The sequence below is a fragment of the Lutra lutra genome, chromosome 8 (assembly GCF_902655055.1).
Source record: "Lutra lutra chromosome 8, mLutLut1.2, whole genome shotgun sequence".
Lineage (NCBI taxonomy): Eukaryota > Metazoa > Chordata > Mammalia > Carnivora > Mustelidae > Lutra > Lutra lutra.
Genome location: NC_062285.1, coordinates 20,267,202 through 20,287,153, shown reverse-complemented (window position 1 = coordinate 20,287,153; position 19,952 = coordinate 20,267,202). Strand labels below are relative to the sequence as shown.

General features: G+C 36.4%; 1 protein-coding gene across 3 annotated transcripts in view; it reads left to right on the top strand.

Annotated features, from left to right (window-relative positions):
* The window catches only part of MALRD1 (MAM and LDL receptor class A domain containing 1), a 763,597-nt gene that overhangs the window by 626,534 nt on the left and 117,111 nt on the right, over positions 1 to 19,952 (top strand). For all 3 annotated transcript variants that reach the window (XM_047742658.1, XM_047742656.1, XM_047742657.1), the window contains one exon: positions 6,037 to 6,103. In XM_047742658.1, coding sequence (XP_047598614.1) covers positions 6,037 to 6,103 — 67 coding nt within the window. The remainder of the gene's footprint in view (positions 1 to 6,036; positions 6,104 to 19,952) is intronic.

The following is a 19,952-nucleotide window of genomic DNA, read 5'->3' as shown; positions in this document are numbered from 1 at the left end:
TAGACTTTATGAGCCCGATCCTGACAGCATCCAATAATGTCCCTGGTCGCACAGCAGGTGGTGAGCATCTGGTCTCCTCTCACCTGAGGTTTAAGTCATTAACGGGAACATTGACCTCAGGCCCTATGTAAGTGTTGCAGGTTAAATATATTTTGACAAGGCCGTGTGTTCCCAAGTTATGTTAGAAAGGCATATTATTTTCGAGTTTTGGTTGTTTATGCAGCAGAAGGTTATTGAACAGAATGTGTCTGGCTTAATTTAAATTGGGAGTTTTTTCCAGTCATCTGTAGTAGTGGAGGTTAATGAATTAAGGTGATACTACAATTATGATAATCATCCTTTGAAGTAGAATAAGGAAAAGGCATCAAAAATATAAAGTTGTAGGGATGCCTGGGTGGCTCAGTCAGTTAAGCATCTGACTTCAACTCAGGTCATGACCTGGGGGTCCCGGGATCAAGCCCTGCACCAGGCTCCCTGCTCATTAGGGAATATGCTTCTCCCTCTCCCTCTGCCCCTCCCTTTCCCCACCGCTCGTGCTCATTCTCGCTCTCAAATAAATAAATAAATAAATAAAATCCTTGAAAAAAAATGAGGTTTTAGGATGGGATGTTATGAATACAATTTAATATGTTTAATAATAATAATGCCTAATATTTCAGAAGGTTTTACTTTTATTAAGTTTTTTTAAAAATTTAATTCCAGTGGTCTCAACATGCAGTGTTATATTAGCGTCAGGTGTACAGTACATTGATTCATCACGGCTGTGCCTCACGCCGTGCTCGCTTTGATAAGTGTGAGCTTCACCCCTTCACCTCTTTCACCCCTTCACCTCCATTTGCTCTCTTTTAAATGAATACCCTCCGTTAGAGTTACTCTTCTTTCCAACAAGAACATTTTTTACTCGAAGCATCCACCAAACCAAAGCACTATAGAGTAGAGCTGTGCCAGATTTCTAAGCCATAGTTAATCTTCCCTGCAGTCCCTGTGCTGGGATTTCAAGATAAAGAGAACAGTCTGTGCCCACTGGGTATTTGGTTTACTGCACCAAGCCATTTGGTTTTCTGGAAGATTCTTAGATCCATATAGCTCCTGAAACTACAGGCAAGTTATTGGCAGATCATTTGACATTTTTAAACCAATAGACTTTAGGTGTTAGAGGACTGGAATTTAGTTCAATATCTGTTGCTCCTTTGCTATTAACTTGAGCAAATTATATTATTAACCAGTTTCCTTCTCTGTGAAAAAGGATCTCTATTAATATAGCACATAATGCTATGAGGATTAAATGAGGTAATGCCAGTAAAGCTCTTAATACAGTCTTGACACAGATCAGGTCTTCAGTAAATGATAGTGGTAGTGGTGATCATAATGGTACAGGGGAGAAGGAAAGGAAAAGCGGAGAGAGCATTGGTAATAGAAACTAGGTTTCATGGGCAGTTTAAACAATCCCCAAATACAGAGAGCTAGCTGAGAACAATTATTTAATACATTATGCATACCTAACTCACTCGTATAGAAATGTTACAAATACCTTTCATTTTATCTTCTCAGCAGCCCTAGAAGGCAAGGTGATAGATATAATTTGCACTTTAAAACATGAGAAAGCTTAGACTTAAACCGCTTAGTCCAAAGTTACACAACCCATTAACTGAGCAGGTGTCAATGAGGGAGAACCAGGACTCACATGTCTATCAGTCTTCTCAGCAGTCCACCGTACAAGAGCTCTCACATCCTAGGCCTCCAGTTGAATCCTACTGGCTTCCAGATACATGGTCATAATAACCAATGCAGGAGGGCACAAGGCAGCGAGACACTGATGTGGCTACGGAGCTTGAGGTTCTCCTATCAACCCCGTAGACCCCAACTTGCCATTTGAGAGCTGCTTATATCCTGGGAGTTTAATCTCTTCATTGCTAACTAGTCATAGACCCCTCCCTGCCTATTTCAGCTGTTCCCTACTTTAAACTGTTTTGAGTAAAGTAAAGGTGAAAATATGTTGTACTGTGTCTTTCCATTCTTATGGATAAAGAACCTGTGGAGGTCATCTACAGTCTCTCTTCCAAAACACCGAGTTTAACTCCTTGCTCTGGCCAATGCTTCCTTTCCACTGTGCTCCATTATCCAGTGTAATAAAATGCATATTTAAATTTCCACAGCTTTATTTTGATGTAAAGCAAGCCTATGTTTTACTCTCAGCAATCAAGGTAAATACTAATAACCCCAGGGGGAAAAAAAACGTGCAGCCATGTGTATGTTGATGTTCTGTAATATCAGACACTCTACAGGTTTTTTTTTTTTCTTATAAAAACAAAGCCCTTATGTGAGAAAGACTGAAATTGTACTTAAGACCAAACATAACCATAAAATGGTTTATCTAAAAGGTTTCTAGCTATTTATGCTTTATCATGCTGGTGGGCTGTTTTTAGTCAAACCAGATAATTTCTTGTTTAGGAAGGAAATTTCACATCTGTTGTGTTCAGCTGAGCATGCCCGAAAGCCTGAGGGGTGTAGCTGTACCCCCATCTTTAGTGCCACACTCCCTTGCTGTAATTAAATAGGGAGGAGGAGGGAAGGCAAGATTGGAAACTACAGTTGACCCTTAAGTAGCACAGGTTCAAGCTGTGAGGCTCCCCTTATAGGCAGAGTTTTTACAGGAAAATACTGGAAATGCAGTTGCTTTTCCTTTGATTTCCCTAATAGCATTTTCTTCTCCTAGCTTACTTTATTGCAGAAGTACAATATATAATACACATCATATATAAAAGATATGTTCACCAACTGTTTATATTATCACCAACTGTTTATATAAAAGATACGTTCACCAACTGTTTATATCATCAGTAAGGCTTCCAGTCAACAGTAGGCAATTGGAGGTTAAGTTTCGGGAGAGTTCAAAGTTATCTATGGGTTGTTAACTGTGCGAGGGTCAGTGCCCCAAATCCCCCACATTGTTTAGGGGCCAACTACATCCCTGGAAGAGCAAATCACTGGAAACCTTTGAGAGCAAAAAGAACACCAGACATGTGGTATATTGCAAATTTGTTCCCACACTGCAACCTTCCTCCTTGCCTATTTTTCCTCTTTCATACTCTTTCTTCTGCCCCCTTTCCAGTGTTCAGTGACTGACTCCACAATCTGACTCTGTCTAGTTGCCCTTCAGAGTTCTTCTCCGAGGGCTATTTTCCTACATGGCATTTTTGCTTCTCCTTATTACTTTTCTGCTATTGTTCATTACCATCATCCTTTCCCGACCCAAGTAAATCGTTTCTCTTTCTGCTAAGGTTAGTCTGCTCCCGTAAAGTCAAAGACTGTGTCTTTGTGACCCGCATGACACTTAATAAAATGATCTCAAGTGATTTTTGAGGGGCAAGCCTGAAAATTGATGATAGCTGAAAGGCAGAGGAAGAAATCCAAAGTTTCAAATCCATGCCCTAGTCTGTATTTTATCTGAGCTTCAGACCTGCAAATAATATTGCCCAAGGAATACTTCCACTTCGATGTCCCCTTAGGCACTTAAAACACCAGCATCTTTCCCTACAAATTCTCCCTTCCCCACAGATCCCCCAATTCAGTGAATGAAACCACCAGCTAACCAGAGGCCCGGCCAGAGGCTTTAACATCACCCTTTATTCTTCCAAATAATCACCAGGATCTTTCAGTCCCAACATTTAAATATCTTACAAATCGGGACGCCTGGGTGGCTCAGTTGGTTGGACGACTGTCTTCGGCTCAGGTCATGATCCCGGGGTTCCAGGATCGAGTCCCACATCGGGCTCCCAGCTCCGTGGGGAGTCTGCTTCTCCCTCTGACCTTCTCCTCGCTCATGCTCTCTCTCACTGTCTCTCTCTCAAATAAATAAATAAAATCTTTAAAAAAAACTATCTTACAAATCCCCACAATTCTTAGGCTCTTACCCCACCTCTTTCATTCAAGCAACCATGGTTTCTTACTGGATTATTACAAAAAGCTCTTAACTGGGCTCTTGCATTTTATTCTTAGCCCTTCTGTTGACTTTACATACTGGATCCAGAACTGTCTTTTTATTTTTATTTTTTTAAAGATTTTATTTATTTATTTGAGAGAGAGACAGTGAGAGAGAGCATGAGCGAGGAGAAGGTCAGAGGGAGAAGCAGACTCCCCATGGAGCTGGGAGCCTGATGCGGGACTCGATCCCGGGACCCGGGGATCATGACCTGAGCCGAAGGCAGTTGTCCAACCAACTGAGCCACCCAGGCGTCCCCTGAACTGTCTTTTTAATGAATGAAACATGCACTTAGTTTCTTAAAATTCTGGCCTTCCAGGTTAAAGCTTAAACTGCTCACTGAGCCTATATGAGCTGGCCCCTGTGTGTCTCTGACCTTCTCCCATACTCTCTTTGCATGATCAGTCCAATCAGGCTGAACCTCCTTCCGATCCTCAAACATACCACACTCTCTTTGTGGGCCTCTGAGTCTTTATGACTATATTTAAACACACACATATACCCCTGTACCCAAATGAATGCTGATTTTCTTCTGGAAAGCTTTTCTTTATTCCCCAAATTTGATTTAGGTGCCCTTCTTGGTACTCCAGTTACCCTTACAATTCCAAAGTATACTAATTTTAATATTCTATTTTAATTCCCTAGTCATTTTTTTTTTTGCATTTTCTATAAAGCTGGAAGGTCAACATGAGCAAAGACCGCAATTGTCTTTTTTATTATTTTTTATTTATTTTTTTAAAGATTTTATTTATCCACTTGACACACACACAGAGATCACAAGTAGGCAGAGAGGCAGGCAGAGAGAGAGGAGGAAGCAGGCTCCCCACTGAGCAGAGAGCTGGACGCTGGCTCCATCCCAGGACCCTAAGATCTTGCATGGCAGAGGCTTAACTCACTGAGCCACCCAGGTTCCCCTGTCTCTTCTTTAGGTCAACATTTCTTAAGCATGTGTCATGAGCTAGCTGTGTTCTAACATTCTCAGCAACTCCAGGATAGATACTATTTTTAACCCAGTTTGACAGAGAGGAACCAGAGATACAGAGAGATTAACTAGCTTATCCTGTATTATACAGCTAATTAAGTTGAGTTGAGATTCTTCCTCAGGCAGTCTGGCTCTGGTGCCTGCAGCTTTAATAATTTTGTAAACTTCCTGTATTATATATTGTTACATATCAATTGCCTAGCCTAGTGCTGGATATTAACAGATGCTCAGAATAGATATGTTGAATTACAAGTTTCCACCAAGTATTGGAGGTAAGACAGTCCCAACCAGGGGAGAATGGTATCCTGCAAGAGAGAAGTTGTTTAAAAAAAAAAGCCAAGAAAAGCAATTTGGGGATTATGTGAGTAAGGAAACCAACAGGTCTTAGTAGATCAGAATACATGTGAGGATCCAAGGATACTGTAAAGAAACCTGAAGAGCTAAAGGCACTAACCACTTCCAGTGTCATACCTATGTGACAATATCTAGCTTGTTTTTAATCTATAAGCAAACCACCTCTGAAGATAAATGTTGACACTAACCTAGGAGTGGGGAATGGTACAAGCAGCAAGAGAGCAGCACCAGGGAAGCAAAGGTCAGTTTGAGCTATACTGATGTTTGTCGTGGATGCAAAGGTTGGACATGCTCATGCACAAGTGACATTTTACCAAGAAGACAAGGACACCCAGGAAAGCGTTGTCTGTCATGATAGTGACTTGTGTGTGGAACTGAAGACAATAAATGTTGCATTAAAGAACAAATTTCAGTATAATCACAAATATGTCTTGCAGACATGTTCTAAATAAGTAGATTTTGCTAATCCAGGGGAGGAAAAGAGTCTTCTCTTGTGGTCAACCACTCAGGCATGTGAAGAGAATGAACACATCGAGGGTGGCAAGGGCCACGGAACAAATTTGTGGGCCACAGAGAAGTAGCGTAGGAGAATTCTTGTTCTTTTAGAAGCAATTTATTCTCAGTGGCTAGATTTAATGCAGCGATTAACAGTAATATGTCCTCCTCCTTCCTAATAATATTTATAATTAACTGTGGGCTTTGTGATGCTTCTTTATAGAGTGCCCATTGGGTTACTGCAGAAATGGTGGGAATTGTGTAGTGGAGAAGAACGGCCCTGTGTGTCGGTAAGGAGCATTGTCTACTTTGTCTTTGAATAGTTATTGCCATTGGCTTACTTATTTTTCTCAAAGCTGGTATAATACAACACCAATGAACACAAAGTTATTAAGGCAAAAATAGTGGATAATGGCATTATATGCATTTATCTTTCTGAATATGAGAAAGGAAGATGTGGGTATATTTTAGAAAAAAGATGGCAATTATTTAACATGATTTTATGTCTTAACATTTTGTATTATATAGGACGTAGTTTTAATACTCATTCGTTCTTATTTTTAATATTTATATCAGGTTATAAAAAGATTGTATATATGGGTGTCATCCTATTTCAGATGAACTTAGTGTCTGTATTTCCTTATTCCCTTTTTATTTCACATTTCATATTTCTCTTTTCTAACAACAAAGGATAAAATTAATTCATAAATAAGACCTTTTTCTAGTTTAAGCAGTGGATGTTTATGAGTACCCAAAGTTAAGGTACAGATAAGGAATACATTTGCATGCTTAAAGCAAAAATAAACAAAACCGGTCCTTGTGATTTCTTTGGGGAATTATTTATACTGCATATCAAAGATTGCTTGATTTTTTTTCCCCTCACCCTTTAGGGAATTGTGCAAAAACAGTTTCATAAATTCCAAAGGAAATGATGCATATTCCATTATATTTGTGTTTATGACTTTTTAATCTAGCAGACCAATGGATATATTACTTTGCTTATTAGAGAACGGATGGTAGTTTGAAACTGAAGTCATAACAAAACACACAGAAGTATCTGGAAAACAATGATTGATAGTTGTTTGAATCCTTATATCCTTCTGAGTCAACACTTGTATTTTAGGAAAAGTTGTTTATGCCTTATAAAAGCAAATATCTCTACCAATTAACACAACAACAAAATTTTTTTGATGAGATATGTTTAGACACTGTTTTAACATTGTTGGAAGTGAATTATTAATGGGTTTCTCTAAGTGTTTTGTCTCTCTACTTCATTACATAATTTATTTCACAACATCTCAACAAAATTATGCTTTCCCCTGTATCAGTTTCCATGGAAATTAATTTTTTACAAACTGTAAGTTGATGGAAAGACAGGATGCATAGTATAATTTCTAAAATCTCCTGAAAGAAATTGAGAATGATGCCATAAATAATGTCCATCGAATGTCAGCTGAGTGGATAATGTTGTTTAGTGTTAACTATTTACAATAAGGAGGTTTGCATTTTTGTCTTCTCTAACCCTGCCAGACAAGAAAGCTCTCTCAGACTGTAGCTAGTCTTAGCTAAGCAAACAGAATTTTGCGTTCTTGGCAGCATCCTCTGGTACTTAAATAAACTTTAAAAATGGAAATCCAGATGGTGACGTCTGAAATGGGTTTCTCTCACATGAGAAAACTCTTAACGTGAGGGAGAAGATGCAGTGGGAGGATTAAGAGGCAAAGGGACCAGAGGAAGGAAATCAGTGTGACAAATGTAGAAATAAATTCATTAATCAAATATTTTAAAATAGTGTTTTTAGTAATAAATAATACTTTTCAGATAGTGAAATAACTAATTGCCACCAGTATAAACAAATGTTTAGAATTAGTGTTCTTTTCAACATAGGTATGAAAAATGAGTTGTGGGTTTTTTTTTTTTTCATATTACAATATGGTAGTTTCTTCATTCAAATTCTAATTACTTTAAAGCCATCAACTGCAAAAGTAAACATATGTATATTATAATAAACTTTTAGAAGGCATATACTAGTACATCAGGCAAAAAGTAGAAACCCCAACATCTAAATCCCACTTTGTAGTATTATTTTTCTCTCCACTTAAATATGGTTTTCCTTTCACCAACACATGTACCCACATAAGCACATATTTGTTTCTTATAGAAATATGAATTATACTTTATACATTCACTTTGTACCTTGCTTATGTTTTTTTTCTCTTAATAAAATATTGTGCTGTTGTTCCATGTCGGTACATCTGGCTCCTAGATCCATCACTTCTTGGCTGTGTTGTGTTGAGTAAATTTCCCAATCTAATATGTCTAGCTTCTTCTCTGGCAAACTGGACAAGATAATAGCACCTACTTCACAGGGTATTGTGAGACTTGAAGGGGTTAAATATGTGAGACACTTGGTACTGTGTCTGACATACAAAAGATACTATAGGAAGGCTAGCCATCAGAACAATTATATCATCCCTTTTTATGCTGTGTAGTCTGCAATATTTAATGTATGGTTTGTCATCATTTAGATAACCCCATTAATACTATTAATGGTTGTTTAGTTTCTTTCTTAAATATTTGCTTTCACAAATAATCTTGCAACATGCATCCTTTGACTTGGACTTGCACAATTCCTTAAGCATAACATACCTTACTGAAATGCAAAATAACAATGTAAATTATTTCTAGTTGCATTTAGTATCAAATTCATTTCCTATTAAATTTCCTATGCAGGTCATGTCACACACAGGTATTCTTTTTTGGATTTAAGGTTCAATGAGGGTGGCTTTAGAATGAAAAGCTTTAGAGTAAACATAAAGCACTATGGAAAGATGTTGGCTTTATATCAAACCCCTGTCATTCCCAGGTGTGAGAATTCAAGGTATCTGTCACTCAAAGACGAAAGGACAGACCAAAGCCCATCTCTTATCCAGGCATTGTGAATATAAGAATTTCATGGTATTCAAAAGGAGGCTTGTCACGAGAGTCTTTGGGTTTTCTCTTGGGATCTAAGGTATCTTGAGAAAGGACCTTCAGTTTTTACCTGGGATCCTAGAGAAGAGAGACTTAAGAAAAAAAAAAAGGTCATTTGGATTGCTGGAAGTTTATAATTATCCACAAGCATAAACACTACTATGTGAACTATGGTTTTCCATGACCTGAGGACCACCAACAGGGTGGCATGTCTGAGGGCTGAAGAAGCAAATCATGAGCCAAAAGAGGGAAATTATTCCTAATCTAAGGAGGCTTGGTTATTATATTATTTTGATATATCTGTATTTTTCTTTGAAAAATGGACTGAGCTGTGTAATTCAATTCCAAAGGGCAGGAAAGAGGTTACAAAGAAAAAAAAAATCAAGTCACCAAAGCTAAAAGAAAGAAATAGGAAATAATATTAAATTAATGCATATATAATTATATATATACACATATAGAGATAAATTTATTATATATTTCATATATATGTATACATGAGATCACGTTGTTAGTGAAGATAGGCAGAAAAATATTAGAGCTTGGGTTAATTTATAGATTTGGAATACAATTTATCAACAACTACCCTATCCCACTAGGTTCCACATTCTTAAATTTGCTTGCCAATAGGACACCAGAGTTCCTTTGGATATGTCATAGACATTACAAATTTAACATGTCTAAAAAGATTTGGCATGTAGGCAGGCCATATTCTTCTCTTTCTCTCAGATTTACACGCACTGTTCTCTCTACTTAGAATTTTATTTTTCTGCATTTGCCCAAAAGATGCCTTTTAATCGTTTAAAGCAAATATAAATGGCAATTTCTCTGGGAAGCCTTTCCCAGACCAACCAGAGAGAATGCCTCATCCTTCCTTCTGGGTTCCTCTGTTGCTTCCCTCATTCTGTTATTTTACAAGTATTGGTTTTACTAAACTACAGATTGGAACCTGTTATATCCTATGAAGAAATAGATTTATAATTTTATTCTTTATGACTATCAAAATTTATTCTGTCCACTTTTTATTAGTTTTATTTGTAAGGATAACTCTTAGACAATTATGGTCACTGAAAATTTTTAAAAAATATACTATGTTCATACTTTTAGTGTAAAAAAGATTAAAAAAATAATCAAAGGCTTTTAAGTGTAAACTATATTAAATTAGGATAAATATTTGCTAGAACAGGGCCAAAGTAACAGTTTAAGGAGGAAAATGATCAACTGGAATTTCTAACTGTTAAAGACAGAGTATGCAGGCAAAATTTTGAAGACCATTGTTTTAGAAAATAAGGGTTATATTTTCCACAGCTTTGTATGACTAGTACCTAACACACACTTGACATTGTAAGAGCTATTTGAATAATACACTGACTAAAGTATAAGTGAATGAAATACAAATGGAAAGTCCTGAGATTTCAAGGAAAAGTATCAGTACTTTTAAATATGTTCCTAAGGGACACCTGGGTGGCTCAGTTGGTTAAGCAACTGCCTTCGGCTCAGGTCATGATCCTGGAGTCCTGGGATCGAGTCCCACATCGGGCTCTCTGCTCAGCGGGGAGTCTGCTTCTCCCTCTCCTACTCCCCTTCTCATGCTCTCTCTGTCTCTCTCATTCTCTCTCTCTCAAATAAATAAAATCTTTAAAAAAAATAAAAATAAAAAAATAAATATGTTCCTAAAATGTATTAAGATATGAGTAAATAACATACCACAGTCCAAACTGCCAATCACAAAGGAGCTCTTGGATACTTTATATGTAGACAGCAAACAGTGTAGTGAGGGAACATATGATGTACTCATTATACTATAAAACAAAAATCACTCCTGTGTATAGGACAGAACAGATACCCATAGAAAATATTCACTAAAGAAAGTCTACTTTGCTACAATGACAGAAGAGGGTACTCTTAAACTAGGAATCTTGTAAACTACCTCAACTCTTCAACCCCGGGCTTAAAATTAAGTGGTAGGTGCAGTTATCCATCTATAAAAAGCCACTGTTTAAAATAAAATTCAGCTTATGAACTCTCTCCTTTTCCCCATCAAAAGCAAAACAAACAAAAACAAAGAAATATGAAGCAAAAAAGAAAGTACTCCAAGACCCTGACTCCAAACTGAATTAAATATTAATTCAGTTAAATTTAGGGAAAGGGGGTGGAGTGGGGAGTAAAACTTAATTGGGATTTTAAAGTCCAAATACAACTGGATAACAAAACAGTAAGAATCAAATAAGAGTGGATTGAAGCAAGGAAGGAAATGAAATAAAAAGGAAAGACTAAATTATAATACTTCTCCCAAGAGAGGATAGATTCAAATTAATTCTATTAAAGAATTCTGAACAAAGTTGAAAAATAACCAAGGGAACAAAAAGGAGATAAAGTACATAATTCAAAGAGAAAGTAGTTGAAGTGGAAGATAAAGAACATGTATATAATTGGAGTCCCTAAAGAGGAAAACAAAACAATGGAATGGAACTAATATTTAAAACTGTAATCCAAGAAAACTTTCAGAAATGAAAGAAGAATGAATTTGCGTGATGAAAGGGCCAGAAGTTACCTGGGAAATTTGACACAAAGCCAGAAACTCCAAGACATGGCCTAATAAAAATATGGGACTTCAAAATGAAGAAAAATACACTCCTTCAAGAATGGGAAGGATAGGTGTTTTGCCTGATATTATCTACACACACACACACACACACAAAGATAGATAGATAGATAGATAGATAGATAGATAGATAGATAGATAGATATGCGCCTCCTCAGGGCCTCTAGGGAAAAAGAACAAATAATAAAGGGATTAGTCTAGTATTAGACTTCTGAAAGTTAAGAAACAAGGAAACCCATTGTGATTGTCCCAGAGTTGCAAAAAAAGCCTTTGACAAAATTCAATTACCATTCCTGATATTTTTTTAAAGGCACTAAAGAAAATATGAATTGGTATCCAACTGATATAAATCCTTATTAAATTCAGCATTTTACTGGACAGAGAATTGTGAGAGACATTACCATTAAGATTGGGAACAAAGGCACACATGACCTCTGTCTTCACTGCTATTTAATATCAAATGAGAGGTAGTAGGCAACATAATTTGACCATAAATAAATAAATAAATAAATGAATAAGAATTAATAAAGGGATACCTGGGTAGCTCAGTCAGTTAGGTGTCTAACTCCTGATTTTGGCTCAGGTCATGATCTCAGAGTGATGGGTTCGAGCCCTGCATCAGGATCCGAGCTCAGAGTGGAGTCTGCTTGAGAATCTCTCTCTGTCTCAAAATAACAATAATAATAATAAAGTTAAATTATCATGATAGTATCCCAGGAGAACCCTAGGGAATTAATCACAAAAAGTTATTAAAAAATTAAAAACAACTCAGTAAGTAAGGTTGGGAGACATAAAATTAGCATTGAGACAACAGTATATGTACACAAACAAAACTAGAGGGGCAATAGGAAAAGGAAATATATTCACAATAAAAAAAAACAGATAAAATATTTAGAAATAAATTTAATAAAATAAACCACAGCTCTATGATAAAAAACAATCCCCAAAGATTTGAACAAGTAGAAACCCATTTTCTTTTCTGAATAGCTGGCTCAAAATAGTAAGGATCTTAGTTCTTACTAAATTAATCTATATATTTAATGCAATTCCAACAAAAACACCCACACGCTTTTTGTGGGATTAAATAATTTGATATTAAAGTTCCTATGGAAAATGAACATGGGACTAGCTGGTTTAACATGGAAAAACATAAGCTATTAGGGGCTGAGGAGCCCTACTAATATAATTGGAATAAAGCTCTTATTGTTAAAGCAACATGGTATAAACACCTGAAAGACATTTCAGATGAACAAAGTAGAACATCTAGAAATATATTCAAGTGCATATGAAAATTTAGTAAATGATAAAATGGCATCTCAAATCACTGGACAGGATGGACTTTTAGACAGGAAGTGTCAGGCAACTAGTTAGCTATTTGGAAAAAGACAAACTTAGAACCAGGTACACACATAAAAATAATCTTCAGGTGGAACAGTATGCAGGGTGAGACCAGACACATACTAGAGACATACAGGATAAATTTCTCTAAACTCTCGATGTAAGAAAGTGCTTTTTTCAATGACTCAAGCCCAAATGCAATGAAAGACAATACTGATAAATTTACATAAGAATTAGGTTAAAAAGAATATTTTGCATGATATAGAAATACCATAAGCAATGTCAAAAGACAAAGGTCAATCTTAAAGGAAATGCTTATATCATAAATCTCAGAAAAAGGAAATGTCCCTAATACTTAGCTATTTCAAGATATGGGAAAAGACCAAACATCATATTAAAAAACCTGATGATTATTATTTTTCAGGTATATAAAATGATGATCAAACATATAAAAAAATTCAACTTCATAACAGAAAGGCAAATTTAAGTGATTCTAATATGCTTTTTCTCACCTCTCCGATGAGAAACATATTCTGTTGGTAAGGATGCAAAGAAACAAGCATTTTGCTAACAGAAATGGAAATTAGTATAACTTCTGTGGAAGTGATTTTGGCAGTATCTAAGAAAACCTATATATCCACATACTTTTTGCCCTAGCAGTTCCACTTCTAGAATTTACACTGGTGGTACAACTCCAGCACTGTAAGAATATTGAGCAACAAAGTTACTCACTGCAGCATTCTTACAATTTCAAAATATTGGAAACAACCTAAATGCCTCCATATAGGAGAGTGGTTAATAACTATGGCATATGCACACAATGGGGTATAACTCAAATATGGAACAGTTAAGGAGTGTCCCTTTAGCCAGGTGTAGAAAGGTGATGTGGGGAGCAGCATAAAGGAAACGAAGAAATATAGAATAGTTCTGTAGTTCTTTCATTTGACTCAAATGTTAAAATTCTGGAGAGTAGGGGTGCCTGGGTGGCTCAGATGGTTAAATGTCTGCCTTTGGCTTAGGTCCTGATCTCTGGGTCCTGGGATCCAGTCCCATCTCAGACTCCCGGCTCAACAGGGAGTCTGCTTCTCCCTCTGCCTCTCCTGCCCTGCTTGTACTCACACTCTCTCTCGCTCTCTAATGCATTAAGTAAAAATCTTTAAAAAAAAAAAATCTCAATGTTACTGTTGATAATAACATGTCAGAACCTCTTACGTGTTTGACATGTCTTTGGCCTTCACATGAACCTATAAGACAGATGATCATGTACTAATTTAGCAGTTAATGTATTGAGACTTAGTGGAATGAAATTAAGTAATTTTCTCAGACACGAAAAGCAAGAAATGGTGGATTTCAGGGAGCCTAAGTGGCTCAGTTGGTTAAGTGTCTGCCTTCAGCTTAGGTCAGGATTGCAAATCGAGCCCTTGTTGGGCTCCCTGCTCAGTGGGAGGTCTACATCTCCTTCTTGCTCTGCTGCTCCCCCTGCTTGTGGTCTCTCTCTCTTTCTTAAATAATAAAGTCTTAAGAAAGGAAGGGAGGGAGGGAGGGAGGGAGGGAGGGATAAAACAAATGGTGGAATTCAGATTCAAAACCTGTCTTTTTGCCAACGTTTATATGCCTAGGTTATTAATCACTGTGTCACATTTCCTCTTTGGAGATTTGACTAGGTGGCTCATGATTCTATGATTGCAAGATTCTATGATTAGAGATATGAATCAAGTGCCTATGGAAAATCTATAACTAAGCTTTATTTGCACTTGGCTCTTAGCACTTGGCTTTTTTTTTTTTTTTTTTTAATTCCTGTGGGTGTTCATGTCATTCCTTTTTGCCCATTTTTTTTTTTTAACCTTCCTACCTGGAGTACTTGAAAAAAACCTCTAAATTCATCTTTTATGTCTCAACCTGTGTAGACCTTCCTCTCTAGAACTCTCCCTGAACCCACATGCATGTGAGTCATAGCCTGTGTGCAATGTACAAAAGAAGACTGGGATATGAGTCTAAAAACAGGTAAACCTGAGTTTAGGTATGAACTCCATCCAGCACTTACTAATGCCATGACTTTGAATAAATAACTTAACCTTTTTCTAAGGGGGCGAGAAGAAAAGGGATATTCACTAAGAAACTAACATTCTCTGCCACCATGGTGCTGTGAACTGAAAAGGGCTTCTGTATTTCTGAAATGTATAATTCATAATTGTTTTATTTACTGAAGAACATTTTTTAAAATGTTGTATCTCAATGGAAAGCATTAGTAATCTGTTAACCAGTTTCTTATTTACCATCATCAAAATCATCCCCATAGCAACCAGCAATAGTTCTTTATGAGGTGGAATACAGAACAAACCATCAAAATTTAAGATCATGGCCTCCGTTGTTATTTTTTCAAACATGGTACTCAAGCACTAAGGACTAACAAATATTCATAGTTAAGCTAATGTTTTGTAAATGAAAATCATTTCAAATTTCAAAAATCCAATTTAAAGAGGAGGAGGGCATTTAGAAATCTTCAATGCTATAAAGCTTGAGAGGCCATGTGGGTGTCTGTTTTTCAAATCCAGGACATGGAAGAAACGATTTTCTGGTTAAATATGAATTACCAAAATTACCCCAAGAAGAGGTATTAAAGTTGAGTAGATTGAATGACATAGTGGAAATTTTAGAAGTCAAAGATGTAGTCCCTCTCTTCCAAAAACTTAAATGCATATATCTATTTAAATAAACTAAAAGCATTTCTCTTAAAGCTAGGAATAAGAGAAAGAATGGTCTGTTAGCACTGGGATTATTCTGTTTGCTCAAGAGGTTTTAGCCAAAGAAACAAGCACAAAGAAGTAAGAGTTAAACGTATTGAAAAAGAAGAAACACAAATATTATTGCAGATATTCACATTCTAGGAAATTCAAGCCAATTAAGTGTAATACTGTTAGAATGATAAAAAAAGGTTCAGCAAGGTAGATGGATACATGATAAATATGCAACACTAGATACATTTCCTTTTCACCAGTAGGGACAATGACTGAAGAAAATAATGGGAAAAGAACTCGATTCTGAAATAGCAGGAATTATTGTAACATATGCAGGCCTACACTAATAGTAAATGTACACTTAATAGTAAATAGAAAACTGCAAAGCTCACATGAAGGGTGTTCAAGGACTTGATTATGTAAATGGGAAAAAGAATGGGTAAACTTACTTCTAGAATCAGCAGTATTCACTAGAGTACAAATGACAACCAAAGAACATTTTCAGTGTTCTAGATTTTTGTTGGTTTTTTAAGACCAGTGGATTTTAATGGCCACATAAATAAAATATTTAAAGGCAAAATTAAGACTTGATATATGTTGTACCTGATATTAAAGTATGCTGTAAAGTCATGGTGATACATACTGGGGAGCCAGGACAGAAATAGACAAATAATCTAGTGCAAAAGAATAAAGATTCTACAAGTAGATTAATGTAGCTATGTGAAACTAGGATAAAGAAGCGGCATTTCGGGTTGATGAAAATGGATGGACTGAACTAGGAATAATTGATATTAAAACAATTGGTTAGCCATTTAGTTAGAATATAAATTATTGACATTTTACACAATTCCATATTTAATAAAGGAATAGATAGGGTAAAATTATAAAAACTTTTAGGAAGAATAAAGAATAAAGGGCCATTTTAAAATCTTGAAATAGGGACGCCTGGGTGGCTCAGTGGGTTAAGCCTCTGCCTTCAGCTCAGGTCATGATCTCAGTGTCCTGGGATCAAGTCCCGCATCGGGGTCTCTGCTCAGCAGGGAGCCTGCTTCCTCCTCATTCTCTCTCTGCCTGCTTCTCTACCTACTTGTGATGTCTCTCTGTCCATGAATAAATAAAAAAAAAAAGATTTAAAATCTTGAAATATGGAAGCCATTTATAAGTTTATCAGCAGCCATAAGAGAAAAGATAAACAAATTTGAAAATGTGATCACATGGATAGTTCTCAAACAGAATTAAAGCTACAATATGGTAAAAGACATCATATGTGTGTGTGTGTGTATACACATACATATGATATCTTTTTTTAATATACATAACAGGCCACAAGAAAGCTATATAGTATTATACAGTACACTATAGACAGGGATTAATTATTACATTAATTAGTTATCTATATATAGTGTTACCCCAAAGCAATAAAAATTATGTAATAAACAACTAGACAGAGATTATTCACAGAAGAATTAATATAAATGCTCAACACATACCTGGAAAAAATTCTACCTTCATTAATAGGTTAAGTGCAAAGTAAACCTTTGGAAATCCCAGTTTTACTAAAGTGACAAAAAGAAATTAGTAATATCCACTATTTGTGAATATGTAGAAACACTGGCACTTTTATACATAGATTATATGAATAAAATCTGTATATCTAGGAAGGTAAATATACAACAAAATATACAGCATTTAGGAAAAGAAACTTTCAGGAAAGACAAAGGGAAAATATCCATTCAAGATTCCAATATTTATACTGTTTAGCTCAGCAACCTCTGTCCTAGGAATCTAGCCTACTGACATATTAACAAGAAATATGTAGGTAAATATCCTGAAATTGGTATTTTATGGTACCTTTTTTTTTAAAAAAGATTTTATTTATTTATTTGAGAGGGGGAGAAAGAGTGAGAGAGAGCACAAGGGGAGGGAGGGCAGAGAGAAAGGGATAAGCAGACTCCCCGCTGAGTGGGGAAACCAAAGTCTGGCTAGATCCCAGGACCCCTGGATCATGACCTGAGCCAAAGGCAGATGCTTAACTGACTGTGCTACCCAGGCGTCCCTATAGTATTGTTTTGAAAACAAAATTAAGTTCAAAATAGTGTAATGCGATCTTGTAAAACCAGTTTTTAAAATGGAAAATATAAATTCTGACATGGAAAATTATCTATATTTTTAAATGAAAAATGCAAATTCCACAATAATATGCATATTAAAATCTACAGGGGGAAAAGGTGTATAAATGTGAGTGCCTATAAATAATGAAAAACAAGTCTAGCAGTGTCATATCTAAGTGTTAGGAGTTGTAAGTGACCTCCCTAGAAGGAAACTGGCTTTGGGATATAGCACAATTTCATATTTTAGTTTCTTCATTTTTCTTTAACAAATACTGCTTCTGTAACTCAGAACTACATTTTTTTTAAAAAGGCCTTAAAACAGTTACAGTGTTGAAAAAATAATAACACTGCTTACAGTAAAAGGCAGAGCCAACTGGCTGCTTTTAACAGTGTCTCCAAGATAAATGGGCCTGTCCCTTGGTTTTTCTCTCTTGTTGTCAGAAAGTATTACACACTTTCTGCCTCGTGAAGAGCCAAACAAGCCAGACAGACTAGGAATGTGATTGAAGATGAAGCAAATAACCTCTCTCACCAAACCTCCCTTCCTCTCTCCGTCCCTCCCAAAGCTGGATCCTTCTCCAATCACGTATGCCAAAAGAGTCATGAAAATGAAAAGCACAGTAATACCTAATTTTCCTTCTCTGCCCCTTTCCCAGAAAGAAAGTGTTGTGATGTGTTTGTACGCTTAACTGTTAAATCGTGTTTAGGCTTTTCATGCCAGGCATAAGTTTTCACAGCTGAACACTGCATTGCTTTGACAATTTGATGTAAGTGTCTCTTGAATGACCTGTTGACTCATCCAGGGAGGGCATTCTGCAAGGAAGGACATGGCCCAGATTTCGTTTACTGGTCACTGGTGACAGGGATTTGTGATCCAGATATTTTCCAAACTCTCTGGTATGACCTGACTGTTAAGTAGATATTTCTTTCCTCCTGGAAGAAAAGTGGTGGGTTATTTCTGAGGGCAGTATCTAATGCCAAAGAACTTGCTTTAAAAGAGAGAACAAGAGATAGCTGTCTATATTATAAGGATTAGGAACTTGAAAAACCTCACTACTTTACTGGTCTTTTAAAATAGCTGCACAGGAAAATGTTTCCTCTAATCTGCACAATTTTTGTCAATTTTCCTAGCATGTGCACGACTGAGCTTTAATGGGACAGCAGTTGATTGGAAATAACATCTTTTCTTTCTCTGCTGCGTGTGCCGTGTGCATGTGTCCGTTGTACTCTTGATGGGGAAAGAGAGGCACAGCCCCCTGGAGGCGCTCAGAGACCTGAGCGTTGAAGAATGCTGACAAAAAGTCATTCCTCAGAATGAATTTCACAATTTCCCAAACCAGGCTCCCCAGTGGCACTGGAACGGCAGGCCATCCAGCTCTGCCCTGATCCTACATAGCTTTTCTTCCTGCTCAGCCAGCATGAGTTTAACTATGTCAGAGTAGAATCTTTTGTGCTGTTGCTAGGTGGCTGATCTCTGCCTTACAGAAGCAAAATCTAGCAAATGAGGTAGAACTTTTTGAACCTATCCCTCTTACTAGTGAAATGTTGACAGATCTAAGTAGTTCAATGCATTTTAATTTTGAAACCCCCGTGGGACTTTTCTTATCCTCTGAAAGCCCTAGTTTATGTTTGCCATTGCCTTAATCTGCTGTCCATCTATTATACCTCTGAGATGTAGGATACTTCTTTGTTTTCTTCATAGACTTAGTTTATTTTCCTTCTTTTCACAAGGAGGAAGGAGGAGGCAATGGAAACTATTTTTGTCTTCAAGTTTAATAGTAAGTGATGACTGTTCATGATCAGTAGCTAGATTTTATGTAATCTATAAATCTCTAGATCCGCATTATCCTTCTGTTTACTATGTACAGAGAAATAAAGAATTGTGAGAGACCTACATGCAAAAACTGGAAATGCAAAAACACACGATATAGAAAAAAATAATATTCTAGAAATTACAATGATAGTGTTGATACAACTCCTACTTGCCTTTTCATTCTCTATGTGTGGGGCAATAACTGAATATACAAATGCATTGTAGCAAATGCCACAGGGGCAGCAAGGAAAAGATAAAAGGAGAGAACATGCATTTTGGTACTGAACAAAGAGAAATGCATTCCCTTTTGAATTTACTGCTTGAGGATCCAGAGTAAAACATTTAAGATCACTTTACAGCAAATCGTTTCATTTTAGAGTCACTACCATCTAATAATGTTGAGGACTAAAGGGGCATGCTTTTTTGAATATACACGGAGAATTCAAATTTTGGAATAAATATATACTAATAATGACATTTTTAACTTTGTAGATAAAATTGAAAACATGATTCTCTTGTTAGAGTGTCAGAATAAAAATGTGTTTAGTTTGAAAAAAGACT